Source organism: Centrocercus urophasianus, unplaced genomic scaffold, assembly GCF_019232065.1.
Source record: "Centrocercus urophasianus isolate 14NV4802_14NV808 unplaced genomic scaffold, USGS_Curo_1.0 seq_36, whole genome shotgun sequence".
Taxonomy (NCBI): domain Eukaryota; kingdom Metazoa; phylum Chordata; class Aves; order Galliformes; family Phasianidae; genus Centrocercus; species Centrocercus urophasianus.
The window spans coordinates 6,643,266-6,659,525 of NW_024884933.1; the positions used below are offsets into that span (position 1 = coordinate 6,643,266).

Sequence of the window (16,260 nt, forward strand, 5' to 3'; positions counted from 1 at the left end):
TAATATCTTTGCTTATAAGGATGAATTCTTTTCTCCCCTTGGGTGGGGGTGTGGAAGCGGTCTGTCAGCGTTTGCCATCAGTTACTATAAATTCACTTGGAATTCCTTCAGGGAAGACTTGCACAGCAGGACTGCATCTCTCATTTGCCTGAAGTTCTTTGGAAATTGGCACGTGCCACAGGAGTTGTGATAGTGTTGCCTCATAGTGGAAGCTGTGCCTTACTCTGTCAGGTAGTCTCCGGGGCAGGATCTCGAAGCAAACTATTTGCCAGTTCAGGACATCTTTCTGCGACATTCTGTAGAATGCTGCAGAAGAGGGGGAGGATGAGATTCCAGTGTGCTTTTGGATGCAGAATGTGAAAGTCTTGGGCCTTGAAGAAATTCAAGCAGAAGAGGTGGCATGGGATCTTTGCAGGAATGCACAGGCATTCTTAGGTCGAGGCCCAGGAGAAAGAGGTCGGATGAGGGACCTCCTGAGGGCCCCCACCACTCTAATCTGTCGTATGATCCAATTCATATTAAAAGCAGGAAAACAGAAAGCTTTAAGTGTGTCTTTGCCCAGCTTGCTTGAATTTAATTTATCTGCATGACCCTGTGCATTGCTTACTTCAACAATTCTTAAAATGAACTTAGCAATTAACTTTTGAAAACTTCCCTTCCATAAATGAACGATAAACTGATGAACTAAATGTATTAGTGTCTGGATTTTTTGTTTTAAATGGTGCATAAAGCCATCTTAAAATTTCAGAAGAAGTCATTTCTCAATAAGAACCTCTGGGGTGGTTGCTGCTAAAGACAAGGAATTTTTTAACTGCCGGTCCCAGCTGTTGTCAACGTCCTATTAATTTGTTGGAAAAAATAGTGCACTTTTTGTATACAGAACTAGCTATGGCTACAGAAACCTTTGTAAACATATCAAATTATGATGCAGTTGCAGGATTGCCTGAAAGTATGCCTGTGCAAGGAACTGGGATTATATGCAACGGGGAATCCTAAGGATTTTTATTTAGGCAAAACAAAGGAGGGAAAAAAAAAGGCACTGCTGACTTGACCGCTGCTTGAGTTGAGGCAGGAGGGGTGGGACAGGACAGCCAGTTGGCCAAAGGTGAGGGTGTTGCTGAAGCCCTAGCTGAGAAGTGCTGGAGGCACCTGGCACAGAAGGCTCTGTCCCTGGGGGAGGCTGAGTGCCCGCCTGACGCGGCCCAGCGGCTGACTCACAGTTTGGCAGGCGTTGCACTGATGGCAGCTGCTGCTTAGCATTGCATTAGGAGTGCTCAACTGGCAAGAGACATGCAAAGCTGTATGTGAAGCGTTCTTTGTTGCTAAGATGCTGGTTCCGGTAACCTGGAAGGGAAAAGGTTAAGTGTAGGTGCTGCGCACAGTGTCACAGTTACAGCCTTCCCTGGGCCTCTGGCCAGCAAAGCCAGTATTTCAGGTTGGATAGGATTTAGGAGAGGTTAGCCTTCCTCTTCCATGTGTGAGATCTGGCTGCTCAGAAGAAACTGAACTGGAAAACCAATGAGAGAAGAGCTGAGGCTGTGTCACCTTTAGTGATGCTTTTCTTTAGAAATGGGGAAGATGCAATTGTGCTTCATCTGTGTATAACTGAGTGAGGAAATGAAGGCATTCGTTCTTCTAGGCTGCTGTGGCCTTGGCAGAGGTGGGCTCTACGGGTGATTGCTTGAAGTGCGGTGGGTGTCATTGGCCTCAAGTAACAGGGAATTGCACATGGGAAACTTGATAACCAGATCAGCTCTTGCTCTGTAAGAAAAGTTCCTATTTGCATGTAGGATTAATATTTAACTTACATTATTGCTTTAGGGAAGCTGGTACTGACAACTCACTTAGAGAAGACGGAATTAAGTGGATCCTTTTCTTCTGGTCCAGAGTATCTACTTATTGCCACCAGTGATGGAAAGGTTACCTCTTTCAGTGCTTATTTGATGTCTGACATTTTGAACATGGAGGAGGGTCAGGTGAGGGGTTAAGAAAAGGTTCTGCACCAAAACAGGCTGCCCAGGGCAGTGGGCACAGCCCCGAGCTGCTAGACCTCAGGGAGCTTTTGGACAATGCTTTCTGAAACATGCTTTGAATTTTGGGTGGTCCTGCATGGACCCCGAGTTGGACACGATGATCCTTATGGGTCCATTCAGCTTGGGGTGTTTTGTGATTCTGTGTAGTAATAAAGCACTTTCCACAGCTCCAGCCTCCACTTGACTAACCCGGTTGTTTCTTAAAAGTCTGATCCAAAAAAGTATGTGTAAACTTCCTTTGTTAATCAGAGGAGAATGAAAAGCACATTGCCACTGATTCCTCTGCATGGAATGCTGAGAGAGGAAACTGGAATTTCTACTTTCCTACCACTGGTTCTGTGAACAAACCATTTCTGTATCTGAGTGACCAGAGAGACTTAAGTAAGGGAGAAATTCTGTAAGGAAGAGTTGGTGAAGCTAAGGTATCATCTACTGCTTTGTCAGACCTTGGAAAGGAAAGGTGTACTTCTGAAGCACTTGTGGCCATCAAGGATGAGCAGCGCAGAGGATCTGAGCGGATTTGCATCAAGGGGAAACACTGTGAGCTCAAGTAATAGCATCCCTAAGGATAAAAGTAAAATAAGAGCTTCTGGTGAGGAAGAGAAATACATGTGCGCAAAAGCAAAGTAGTAATTGGAGATAATCAGGCTCAGGAGATGGAGCCTCTGAGAACTCGAGGTTCTCTATCTCTTAATTGTGGGAGGTGGTGCACTCGATGTACACTGATCAGAGAAGAATTCATTGCTCAGCTACTTGCTGTTCTCCTTTGCTGTTCTTCCATTGCCCTCTACCAAACACCAGACATAAGTGCTGTACAGAAACTACAGCTTCATCTGTGTGACTCAGAGGTTGTTGGGAACCACCTATACACCAGCCAGATGCCACTGCAAAGGGCTATGAAGCAATACTACTTTATTCAGTAGCATAGCAAACTGCTTGCTGGAGATCTAAGACTTATATCCGTTAATACTCATTATTCGTTCATTTAATCTTAAGAGCTGTACCGTAGAGCATCAGCTCAGATCTGCTGTCCAAATACAGGCAGATTCCAAACATGTAGATAATAGTGGATGCTTCTCTTAACTGCACATTAAAGCTTTTTGTTTCTGCCTCAGATTTGAGACTTGTTCCCTTGACAAACACCCAGGTGCTTTGAGCAGGCTTGGTGTTAATCTACAGTGCTGCATCTCCTGCTTGATGGAGAGGCTTTCAGGAACACCTATCAAGATAGCAAGCTTATAGTCCTTGAAGTTTCGTTTTCGACAGAATGAGTGACAAAGCCAATAAAGGCAGCATAACTGGTATGAGTGTTTGTAATTTAGTAGATTTAATGAGGGATTGGAAATGAATTGTTTTGATGCAGAACACTTAAGCCTGGTCTTACGCTTCCTGTAAGACACTGTTTGTCTTGAGGTGGAAGCTTTCTGCATAAAGATCTAATGTAGAAATGCTTCTGATTTAATGAATATGTATGTCTAAACATGGAGAAACGCAGATCGTGGAACTCAAATTGATTGGAGCGTACTTGGATGAGTCATTGCCTAGTGGAGACGTAGTAGGGTCATAGCCGTGCTCACACTGTGTGCTCAGTTTGGGAAACGTTGGCCTGTAGTGGAAGAATACAAGCAGTTGCACTAAGCTCTGAGAGGTGCCAAGTCTTTTGTTCATGACTCATTGAGGCAGTGGCAGCCTACACTGACTGCTCCCTGACTAATGCAGGAATTATTCCCAAGTGTTCAAAGAATATTGGAGGTTACTAGTTCAGAATTTTTATATGTGACATCATTTTCTTGTCATAGCTGACTCACCGGGTCAGTTTGCTCAGCAAGTTAGCCAATGGTACGTGAGGTATCGGGGTATACCTGCACTGTTCAACTAACAGTACAGTTTGCTCCGTGTTTTAATTACCTCTTCATTCTTTCCTAGAGGCAGAGAGAGGGCAGCAGTACCTGCAGGCGGGCTGTGAGTCTTAAACAGAAATAAAGGCTGCGGGGGGGAGGGATTTATATTGCAGATTTGGAAAAAAACAAACAAGCAGTTTTTTCTCCTTGTAAAAATCTCATTGTATGTGATTTTGTGTACAGGAAGCAATTTCTTTTATTTGTAAAGCAATGTGCTGTTGGCTGAATGGAGAGTGAAAAGGCCAACGGAAGAATCGGTCTTTAGGTGTAATGCTAAAAGCTGAGGCACGTTTATCCCTGAAGGTCTCAGGTTCTGAATGCACTACAGGCATCTGACAAAACTGAATAATTAAAGGCAGTCCTAATGGCTTATTTTCTCCTAGCTATTTAAATCTTTCACGAGCCTGTCAGTTACAAGCATCAAGAACAGAACATTGCCTGTAGTTGTAAGGAATATTTGCATCACAGGGAGAATGATTACCTGGTTATACATCTGCTAAGCACTACAGTTCTCATATGGGAAGGCATGCCTGACAAAAAGAGAATACTGTTTCGGTGTTCCTCCTACTGATCTCTGCATTTATATATTGAAAAACAAAACACCTTCTGCTTATTCCAGTTAGAAGCTCACAGTGTGATTACACTGAATGTTTACATATTTTCAGTAAGACCTTCAAATAACCAGGAAACAGGAGGGAAGTTCCCTATTCTGTAGCAAAAGCAAACTGCCTTACATTTAGTCCTACCAGGACACAATTTAGTTTGTTCTGGGCATATGGAACTACTCCAGATAGACATTTTCACTGCATTCTTACTTAAATTACTTGGTGTGTTTCTCTAGGTTACAATTAAGTCATCTTTTCCTGCAAGAAGTGTGTGTTTCGGAACCTTCTGTAATGGGAGAACATAATGTTCTTTCTAAAAGGGTTTATCTGCTGGAACAAAATGAACTGCCTTGGTCTTTTTGGTCAAGAGCGATGGACTTTGCTGATGGTGACAACGTGGTGCCACTGAGATTACCCAGTGATTTTCCTTGCATTTTAAGGAAACAGCATAGTAACAGTGAACCCATCGTCTGGTCCAGCAGTGTGGTGAAACGAGGCCTTTTTGAAAATAGATAGTGGAGACAGGACCCATCATCTGGGGTACGTCTGTGCGTCAGCTGTACTAGAGAAAGATCGGGCAAGATCAACTGCGTTCAGAAGGAATTTAAAATCAGATTATTTTAGTGCAAATTAGAGGTTGGTTTTAATTGATGCTACCGAGGTGCTGTGAAGGAAATGCAACACCTGGGACACGTTAGAAGGCCCATCCTTTTTTTCCCTCAGAGACCCGTGGTGTTTGATGTGCAGTGAACAAGTTAACTTGCAACTTGTTCACCTTTGGAAGGTGATTTAGGAAGTGATGTTCTCTGCCTGTTCTTAGGCTCAGGGTGTTTCTCCTGATGTGGAGAGAAATTATTTCAGAACTAGAGCCAGGGGCACTGCTGATTCATTTGCATTATCCGTCTTTTGCACCTGGAATCATACGGCGCAAAGGAAATTCCCCTGCTGTGCTCTGTCTCACCCTACTGAGACCTTGTAGAAAATGTTCTTAAAAAATAAGTCTGCTTTCTGTTGTGACCCAAAGGAATTAATAGTTTATTGCTGAAGGGCTTGAATGTAGCAGCGTTTCCTTGCATTGCAGGAAAAAAACTAACATCTTGAAGTCTTCCCTAAAGTCTCTACCAAACAAACAGTAACGTCCTCTATGTTCAGCACCTCGTATTTGATCTACGTAGATACATAGATGCGATGCTCAAAGGACATCAGATGCTGCATCCACCTGTTTAAAGCGAGGCCCTTCAGGCTAATGTAGTCAGGACAGGAAGGAAATTAATAAAAGAAAAGAGGGATTAATAGTTGTAGAAAAAATAATCTGAAAGTTTTGTTTTCTCTGTCCCTGCTTTAGTTATGCCTACATGTCTGTATGGGAGAAGAGAATTCACTGTTAACCCTCATATGATCAGAGGGTATGGTATAGTTGTGCAGGAAACACTTTGTGGCTTATTCAATTATCTGCAGTATGCACTTGTAGCTTGATAATGCTTGAATTATCTGCCTTTTCTGTAAGGGGATTGCTGGACTCCGTTCTTCCATTAGCTGAGTGATTACCAGGCAAGCAGAGAGAAGGCTTGTAATTTCCTTTTGGCAAAGGATGGCCCAGAAGACCAAGCGGCAATTAAGTGCCCGCTCTGCTTGAAGAGCAGCGGGAAAAGTTGAGAGAGAAACTGAGGATGAAGCAAAGCAGAGCCTGTTTCTGAGCATGGTCCGCTGGAGGTATGCCAGCAGCAACTCTGAGTCTAGGAACACAAAGGTGGGCAGCGTTGGTACCAGGTCAATTTTGGAAGGCAAATATTTCTTACTTAAAATCAAGAAAAGGTCACTAGCAGAAGTTGAAGCTTTTTTTTTTGACAATTTGTGTTCTCTTTTGTCACTGGTGCAGGAAGTGCCTGAGGGGTTGACAAACTTGAGTCTGGAATTTCCCCTTTTCATTTCTTATATTCAACTTAAAATGCAGTGGTGAATAACGCTTAAAAACTCAAGGCGACGCTAGCAAGAAGTTACTTCGAACTTTCCAGTGCAGTGAGTGCATTGCCAGCCTTGGTCTCTAGCACCGCGCAGTGGTGTCAGAGTGTCAGAACTGTAGCAGTCTTTCCTGCTCGTGTATTTGTACCCAGTGCTCTGGGCTACAGGCTGCACACACGCTGCAAATCGAGACTGCTTTCCTAGCGTCTGTTTTATGGCCGGGGAACTGACTGATGAGATGGTTGTGTTTTGTATGTCACAACTTGTACTCTAAGTCATGCTGCTTGTTTTCAGTTGTTTGCCGTCAGCTACAAACCATGCCCATGAAGGGGTGAAGTTGCATCTCAGGGGCATTGCTAATCTTTAATATGTACGTAGTTGTAATTGTAGAGTTTTGAAAACAGGCATTCGTGGTTCTTTGTGCCAAGAAGTGCAACCAGATGTGAACACCTTTCCCTGTGTTAGGATATTAGTGCATTGTAATCAAAGGAAAAGGGCACTTGCATGAACATCTGTAGGAGGGCTGGAACCTGAGTAAGAGCATAGAGTAGAAATAGCATAAAGCATGAAGGGAAGATTTCAGTAGGTCATGGTTTGAATACAGGGCCCTGTTATCAGTAAAATCTATAGCAGCCTGAAGAGGAATTAAAGTAAGAGAGCTGTGATAGTTGTGGATGAACTCTGAAGCTCAGCAGTAAGTGAGGAAATAGGGAAATCAGAGCAAACTGAAGGAAATTGGCTGAGAATTTGTAGTTCTGTATCCCGTATGTCAAACTGCAAAGGTTCTGTGGGATTTGTCTGAATTGACTCTTCATTGTTCCATGGAGGTATGGCCTCTGCTGGTAGATTACATGTATTGTCATCTCCTTTTGTCTTAAACTTAACAAGTTCTGCTTGGATGAAGTTGAAATGGATTAAAAACTGTTAAAGCCCTGATAAAATTTATCTTGATAAAACAAGAGGCTAGTTGTGTGTTAGATATTCGCATTACCTTTTACGAGATGTAAGGTTTTTCGAGGAGCATATAGATGTGATTTAAGAGTACAAAGCTGTTATTTATTGCAATCTGCATGCAGTCCTGGGTAGGACTAATAATTGGCCTTTGGATCACAGCTACATGGAATGTTACAGAGGGGTAGAAGTGTTCTCCCTGTGCTCTTTGATCTAAAGCGCTCTGCACCACAAAACTCTGTACTGTGCAGAAGCGGGGCTTCATCAGTTGTCTGAAAAATACATTTGATCCTGCTTCTGTTCTGCTCCTGCTGCTGAATATTCTCAAATTTCCCTTTTGGGAAGGTTCCAAACATGGGGAGCAGTGTCCTACTGGTATACAGCCCACTTATGTCCTGAACCTCAATCATATTTGCACACTTGTCTGTGAATGCAAGTCATTACCATGTGTTTGGTGTGATCGGGTTGTAGTGATTCAGCTCTGAAAAGCTGTGTGCACAGTCTGCCAAATAAAGCACACAAGTATCTATAGCAGTGGGCCTGGCCTTCTGATTTTTAGAACAGAACAGTGTGGTAAGTTCTAAAAGAAACCAACTGCGCTGGCTGAACAACGTGTCAGTCACGTGTAAGAGTGGTTGTCCAATATGCCAAGAAATCTGGGAGGCAGACTGTGTGTGTATTTGTGCCTGGTCTTTTTTGAGTCAATTAGAAAGAGAGATCTTAATGTTGCTACATGATCTTAAGTGATGCTTTGTACACAATGTTAATTCTAAGTCCATGCATTATTCCTGGATATAGGGTCAGTATCTCTTTACATAATATGAAATTACAAATGCAGTACAATAACAGCCTTTTTGCGTCTCACTTTCCCATTTTGTACAGTGGAGTAATTCGCTGAAATTAAAACCTCAAGAAGTCCATGTTTCTTCAGCCAGATGCCAAACCCTGATGTGGTCTTGGGTCAGTGGTAGCTGGGTTTTGTTTTTGTTTTTCATTTTTTATTATTAGCTGCTTTTATGAGGCTGGGAGTTGGATAAACATTCACAACTTCAGAAGAGTCTACAGGTTGCTTTCCAGCTTGGAAGGGAATCCCATGCACGTAGAAGTAGAAATAGACAAATGGTTTCTTATAAAGCAATTTCCTAACAAATGCATTGTGTGCTAACCTTTACCCTCCAGTTTTCCTCTGTCCTTGTAGAGATAAGGGGGTTCTTAGGGGCGAGCAGGGTGTGTGTGCAGGGTTATCTGTTTGTTCATCTCATAGGCAGATTTGTTTTTTTCCTCCAGGAAAACGCGATAATATAAACTGTGCCAACATGTTTGAAACTGACAAACAGCTTCCAGAGCAAGAAACATACATATGTAGTCTGGATTGAGTCCAAAGCATCTTTACCTCTGAACTGGTTTAGGCGAGAGAGACAGGATGTTCCACAGAGCACAAAGCCATGTGATTAAAGATCATGAACAAACACAGAGTATATTATTAACAGAACACCAGACCACATTTCACGTTGGGTTTTCTGGCTGGTAACCCATGGAGGTGACTCAGGAAGTTAACAGAGACACCAAGGTCTGGTCTGTTCCTGCATAACGAATATTCAGAAAAGATTCCTTGAAGCTGTCTTGTATGGCAGTCTAAGAAAACTGTTCACACAGGTGCTGACAGTGGTGCAGATATACTGCCGTGGGACTCTGCTCGGTGTGCTGAGAACTTTTTGGTAATTCCTAACAGAGGTTTTTCCTTGACTCATAGTTCAGCATGTGTTCAGCAATCAGGATCGCTGTTCTTTCCAGGCTCCTTGTGGTGTCGATGTCTTTCATTCCTTTCAGCGACCTTCTGTCTGTCCTATCTTGTGGCTCCTTCCATTTTTTTGATCCCTCTGGATTCTGATCAGCAGCAAATCTAGGCCACGATCTTATGGGCAAACTATGAGACATGAGGTGAGGATGCATGTAGTTTAAGGTATGGGGTGAAGGGTAGGTGATGCTCGGAGACTCGTGAAGCACTTGTCTAGCAGTTGGCAAGCAAATTTGCTGGGAATTGTAAAACCTGGACCTTTTTTGTGGCTGCTTGTGGCACTGGGATATTCTGCCCTGGGAATTTGCATGCCTCTGACCCCAGGAAGTCTCAAGATATCCACAAATTATTAGTATATAAATGTTTCTTAAGGAAATTAAGCAGAAAAGTCTCAGAACCACTGCGTCCCATCCTGTCAGTTTGCGTGCCCATGCGTGGGGGCTTCTGCTCTTCCCTGTTAGTAAGAGGCTGAAGTGACAGCAAATGTGGGTGAATTCTGGTGTTTTACAGAAACTTCTCTGCTGTCTGGGCAGTGTGTGGGGATCTGGGGAAGGGAGCATGACCTGTGTGGATTTCTTTTTTTCATAGAAGGTTACTTTATTACAAATAGACACATGTAACCTGGGTTTTCCTTTCCAGGGCTTCACAAATGCTATCAGGTTTTTTGTGTCTGTATTTAACACTTTTAGCCAAACAAAGTGATCTGATTGTGGTTCAACTCCCCTCAGTGTTGCAGGCTCATCATATTTAATGTGCATTTTAGCCAGGAGGGAAAGGAGCATTTGGTGCTGTGGAAGCAGTGGGTGTTGGATCCCTGACATAACATGACACCTTTTCCTGTATTGCCCACAGCATCACTCAGGAAATTGCCTCTCAAAAAGATGCCAGTTCCCTCTCCCCTGGAGTCAAAGCAAAATGTATTTTATTTTTTTTTTCTGACACTTCCTCACTCTTTATTAACTCTTCTTTGTTATTGCTGAAATGGAGACATCCCAAGGGCCTCTGAGCGTGGTGATGCTTTAGATGAAAGGAGACCTGCTGTGGAGCAGCATGTACCAGAGCTCCAACGAGAGGCCCCTGGGTGCTCACCTAGGAGAGGGGGAGTGCAAGCATGAATCACAGGTGGTAGAACTGGGAAAGCAGCGGTGTCAGCACGGTTATTGCTTGAATCACTCTTAGCTAGCAGCCGGTCAGCTGGCAGATGGTTGCAGCCTGAAGTGAAAGCTTATAACTCACCAGCCAGCAAATAGTCCCAAAAGTGAATATCTGCATTTCGTCAGCGTTTTGTATTGTCTCTGTGAAAAATGGTATTCATCTGCAGGTAATTGGTTGTGCTTCAGTTTCCTGTGGCTTTCTGTGCATTCTTCTGTGTTAGGTCAGCTCAGCTGCTTTATAAGCTTGGAAATGTTCTTAAAATCTAATGAGTTTGCAGTGTGAAAGAGTACTAGTAGATCTCAAACAGCCAGACCTGTGAGGCTTTCTACCAACCTGCTCTGCTCAGCAGTGGTGCAGCCACACCTGGAGTTCTGTGTCCAGATCCCCCGAGTGCAAGGGAGACCTAGACATACTGGAACATCCAAAAAGACTACCAGGACGATCAAGGGTCTGGAGCACCTCTCCTCTGAGATGGGGCTGAGAGCTGGGACTGTTCAGCCTGGGTGAGGCTCGGGAGAAGGGAGATCTTATCAATATCAGAGGAAGAGGGCAGAAGAGCCTTACTATTTTCTGTGGTGCCCACTGCCAGAACAAGAGGCACTGGGCATAAACTGGAACACAAAAGGTTCAGTCTAAACATCAAGAACCACTTCTTTACTGTGCAGGTGATGGAGTACTGGCAGAGGCTGCCCAGAGGGGTGTGGAGTCTCCCTGTGCTCGGTGTGATAAGCACCACTTTAACGGAGTCTTTTCCACTTGCCTGAAGGAAAGCAGTAGCATAATGCTCAGTGATGCGGCAGGTGTTTCAAAACCCCTGCCAGCACAGGGATTACCCCTTTACCTCCATAAGCATGTAGTAGAATTTCAGAAAAACAAATGCCCGGGAATAAACATTATTGGAGAGACTTCCTCAGATAGTGTTTTTGTGACCAGACTCTTACGGTCTTGTTTCTATTCTGTCCCTAAAACATGAGAGCAAGGAGCAGATCAGCATAGGAAATACAGCTGTAAGATATGCCTGTTTTGCTGTGAGGAATCATTTACCTTTGCACTGCTCACTTGCTTCTTGTATTCAGATTTACCATGTCCTACATGGTAACAATCCTCTACCATAGCCATAGCATTCAGGAGGAGCTAATTAAGCAATTATGTTATCAGGTGATGGGAGTCAAAATCTCATCTACGCAGCGCATGGACTTAGCAGTCTGACTCATTGTAGTTTATGACTTACTATTATGTAATTGGTGCGTTGCTCCATAGGTGCATGCTGTGCAAAACAGAAGTAAACAGCTGCTCTGCCATCTGTGTTACACATATGGAGATCATGACTTCGGTCAGCTGGCCGTAGAGAAAGGTGACAACGGGCTCCTGATCATCAGCTGTGTGTGCATGTACCACAGTTGTTCTTGTGGCAATCGCTAATGGCAGAATCCACAGCAGTGCTGTCAGTATAACACAAGACAAGGTGTTACATAACACGGGGTACCCCAAAACCCTATATTGGAGTGTGGAAGAGGGTGCAGTGTGCTCAGCAAGACAAACTTTGTGCAGTGAGATTAGAGCAGAGCGTAATGCAGAAAATGCCACTGTTGAATTGATCTGTTCTCATAGTGGGAATTCTCTGTAAATGCTGGAACAGAGTGGCAAGAGAATGACAAAATGTCTTTTGGCTTGGTAGAACAATGTGATTTTTAAATTGAAAGAGACACTATAACTCTTGTTAGAGTATGTTGTTTCCTTCCCTTTCATTGACAGTACAACAGAAGGTATTGGTTCAGGTTCATGGACTAGATTTGGTAGCAGTATTTCTCCTTAGGCTTGAGAAGCTGTGCAGAGGTAGGTATGGATGACTCCCTCTGCCTCTCTTGTCTGATAGGCAGTCAGTACGGATGGAAGAGGCTAAATTAAAAACAGTAAAAGTAGACTTTCTGGTTTTTCTTGATAGCTGGTATAAAGGACAGAAGGGAGCAGTCTGTGTGTTGCAATTAACATCCAGTGCTATTGTAGCTCCTCCTGTAATGCGATATAGATATTATCTCAGCACGGAATTGAACACTGCACTGAGTCAGGAACACAGAGCAGTGTTGGGTTTTGAAGAAAGTAATTGACCTTAGGGACCTGGTGAGTTTCTCATTTCCTCTGTGGTAAACACAAGGAAGTGGGGGAGTACTTCCCATAGGCTCCCGAAGTCAATTTATACAAGGTACACAGCCAATTATAAAACAAAGTCTCAATAAATGCATAGTAGGAGGCAGGCACACCTCCCATCTTCCTGCAATGCCCTTGATATCAGTGCCACACTGACTTTCTTGCATGAACGTGGAATCCCCTGCATGTGTGTGAATACTGAGCCACTCCTGAGCCCAGCTGCTATAGAACACAGCCTGCTGCAGCACCTCTGTGGTGCCACTTGCGTGCAGTGCCATGCCTGTCCCACCAAAGGCAGTGCTGGTGTGACGGGCCTGCATGGATCAATAGATGGATCAATATTAGCTGTGCTTGTATGGAACCAGGTGTTGTAGGTCTGTCCTCTGTGTGCTGCCTGGCCATCGCTCCCCCCATCCCGCAGTACGGCAGTGGCCCCGTCCTTCCTTGTGCCACCCTGTGCTTGGCCTTCAGAAGAGCAGCGATTGGAGGATTTCTGGGACTCGCTAACGATGTGAACTCTGTTTTCCTTCTCCAGGAGAAGATTAGAAGTCTGAATTGCACAAATAACTGCTGGTAGCCAAGAAAGCTTTGATCTTGATAATGACTGGATGCGATGGCCGGAAGCTGTAGCTTACAGGATTCATACAAGAAACAAGGAATCAAGCTGTTCAGGTAACGTGACGGGGAAGACAGTAATTGCTTGTTTCAGTTTGGTATAGCAGCTCTAGCTTAGACTGACAGATTATTGATGTTTGTCAATGGCAATGGTCCAGTTTTTCACAAACCAAAGTGGTGCTTTGTTAAAAAGCCAGCTTATTGAGAGTAACGTCCACCAGCTTTTACTGTGCCCTGCTTTGTGTATTTGTCAGCAGTGGGGATATTTCTGCTTTTTAAAGCATCTTTAAACATATAATTGCATTAATTAATGTAGGCAGTTTAGGAGTCTGGTGGAATCCACGCTCAGGAACTGCTTAATAGCTCAGATAAAAGTCCTATGACAGTATGCTAGGGCTAGACATGCAGGTGGTGTGTAAACTGGCTTGTGTGTAACTTCTTTATGTTCTCACATTGTATTCACCTCCCACTGACTTCCTTGAACCCACTCAGTTGACGTGTAAGGGAAGCCAGGGTGGTGTAATTTACATGGTAAACTCTCACCATATAAGCATTAAGAGCATATAATTGAAATGCTTGTTTAAACTTGTTGTTTTGCTTTTTTTCTGTCATACTTTGTTGAACACAGTGCAAATACAGCGTGAGCCACAGACCTTGCTGACTTGACTGTGTGTTTACAATAATATAAACTTCTTCAGTGTAGTACATGTGGAAAGGAGACTTCATTTGGATTTGGCAATGGAACAAAAGCATTCGCGTATCTGGACTGAGTCTCGTAAAATCACTGAGCGTCCTGGGCTGGGAAGAACCATGAGGATCACAGAGTCCAACTCCCGGCTCCACACAGGACAACCTAAGAACGAAGCCAGGTATTGAAGAGCATTATCCAAATGCTTCTTGAATGCTAACAGGTTTGTGGCTATGGCCACCCTCTGACTGAAGAATATAATTGCTAATGAGTTTCCCAAACTGGCTATGGCACTAAGGCTCAGTGCAGCAGAGCTGACTCAGTCGAATACTCTGCATTTCTTCAAAACCTGAGTGCTTTAAAGCTGACTTTTCTGCTTATTAACAAATAAGGAGCGGTTCTTCCTACTTGAACCTTCCACCACAAATCTCATTCTCTGAAGTAAGAGAGACACTTCTGTGTTTTGCTTTTTGAGAGACTTTAATGAATGAACAGTAATTAACTGTCACTTCAATGTGGAGTAGTAAATGAAGGATGTAGCTTTCTTTGGGTTACTGCCAGGTTGGGGTGGTAGGAAGTGACAGATGAAGCCAGGCCATGATTCCTCATAGAGAGTAAGAAACGTGTGGCGTTTCCTTCTGAGAATGAGAAACTCAGAGTTCTTCCATGCTACAAGAAGGAAAGCTGTTCACTGTGTGACAGTCCTACTGACTTGGATATTGTGAAGACTGGTTTGAAGCAGGCTTGGTGATTATTCATTTTGAAGGAGCAGAAGGGGATATGATCGCAACAGCACGGTTTTTCCTGATGACTTTGCTTCTATACGAGCAGGTTCCTGCTGTCCTGTAGGAGCAGGAGAACAGCTGTGATCCACAAGGCTGCTGGGTCCCAGAGCGCCAGCCTGCCCTGCTCTGCAGGCCTATCAAAGCACCTCAGCTCAAAGCTCAGTGTTGTGAGCAGCTTCTGATGTCGGACAAAGCACAGCCTGCATCACGGGATTGCAGGGGTTGGGAAGAACCTCAAAGTCATCGAGTCCAACCCCTGCCGAGGCACAATCGGTCTCACAGGCTGGCGTGCAGCTGGGCCTAGGATGCCTCCATAGGAGACTTCACAGCCACTGTGGGCATCTCGTGCCTTAGCGCAAGTAACTTCTTCCTTATTTCTAGTCCCGACTTTTTCCTCTTTCGGCTTGAATCCTTCCCCCCGTCCTGTCACCGCACGGCCCGCCGCAGCCCATCCACCTCCTTACCGCCCCTTTAACTGCGCACCTCCCGCTTTGCTGCCGAACTCCCCTCTGGGGGCGGCGCCGGCGCTGCGGCCGCTTCCGCCGCCGGGGGAGGGACGGGAGCGGCAACGGCGGCGTCGCGGCGTGGCCCGAGGTGAGGCTGCGGGGCCGGGCCCGGAGCACCCGGTGCTGCGGGAGTCCGGCCCGAGATGTCCGTGTTCGGCGCGCGGTGCTCCGTCGGAATAATGACCGCAGCGATCCGTTCGGGGCCTGCGGCAGCTCGGACGGACGGTCCGCCGCGGTAGGAGCGGAGCGCCGGGCTGAGAGCGGAGCCTGGGCGGGCCGCGAGCGGGCGGCGTCAGCTGCCGGGTACGGGGATCGTCGGCATCCGGCGACGGCCGGGGCCCAAGGAGGTCCGAATGCTGCACGGGGATGCGGCGACAGCCGGGCTGCCTGCAGGCCGGGCTCTGCGCTGCGTAACGCGGCGCTCGGCTGCAGCCCGCGTTTCCAGGGGCGGCGGCTCGCGGGGTTGGCGCGAACGTCCCGCGCCGGACGTCTGCGGTTTGTGTGTTTTGTGCCCCGGCTCCTGGCCGTGTGCCGCGAGGAGCTCCCTGACCTCGGCTTTCTGAACTGCCATCGGGGTAGCAGGACCGGAGGAGTTGTGAGGACCACCGTGTCCGCTGGTGCGTTTTCGGGGAGGCCCCTCTGATTCCTGCTGGGTGAGTTCCGTCACAGCTGTGGGGTGATGGTGACAGTACCTGAGGGTACGGCCTACCTGTAAACTGTGATGGACATGGCGCTGGGCTGGTTTGTTTGGTGGTGGAAAGCCTGGGGGGGCTGTGCAGTAGTGCGGGGCCAACGGGAGTCAGTTCCAGCCCTCGGTGAGGGTTTGAGGCCCACCAGGGATCAAAACATGAGTGGGTTTGTGTCCCTGCTCGTGACACACCATAGCTGAGCAGGTAGGTGTCAGAGCCATGCGTCGCCAAGACCCTGTTGGTTAAGGTGCGTGGCTACTGTTATGATGAGTGTCATTCGTGGCCCTCTTGGAACACATCCACAGCATGGCCGCAGAAATGTTCTGAGGGATGGAGCAGCTCCCTGTGAAGACAGGCTGAGAGCTGGGCTGTGCAGCTGGAGAAGAGAAGGCTGCAGGGAGACTGTATCTAAAGGGGCTGTGGG

The 16,260-nt window shown here is 45.7% G+C and overlaps 1 protein-coding gene across 19 annotated transcripts in view; it reads left to right on the forward strand.

Moving 5' to 3' along the window:
- SLC45A1 (solute carrier family 45 member 1) overlaps window positions 1-16,260 on the forward strand; it is a 33,434-nt gene that overhangs the window by 6,517 nt on the left and 10,657 nt on the right. For 6 of the 19 annotated variants that reach the window (XR_006170952.1, XR_006170951.1, XR_006170954.1 and 3 more), the window contains exons 1-3: window positions 8,983-9,170; window positions 13,089-13,225; window positions 13,867-14,037. Coding sequence is in view for 10 of the 19 variants with exons in the window: in XM_042831337.1 (XP_042687271.1) it covers window positions 13,167-13,225; window positions 13,867-14,037 (230 nt within the window). In the remaining 9 variants the exon portion in view is untranslated. Of the gene's footprint in view, window positions 1-8,946; window positions 9,171-9,236; window positions 9,394-12,777; window positions 12,928-13,088; window positions 13,226-13,796; window positions 15,001-15,172; window positions 15,236-15,597; window positions 15,801-16,260 lie in introns of those variants that run through there. The other 13 variants (XM_042831341.1, XM_042831340.1, XM_042831339.1 and 10 more) reach the window with 12 other exon arrangements.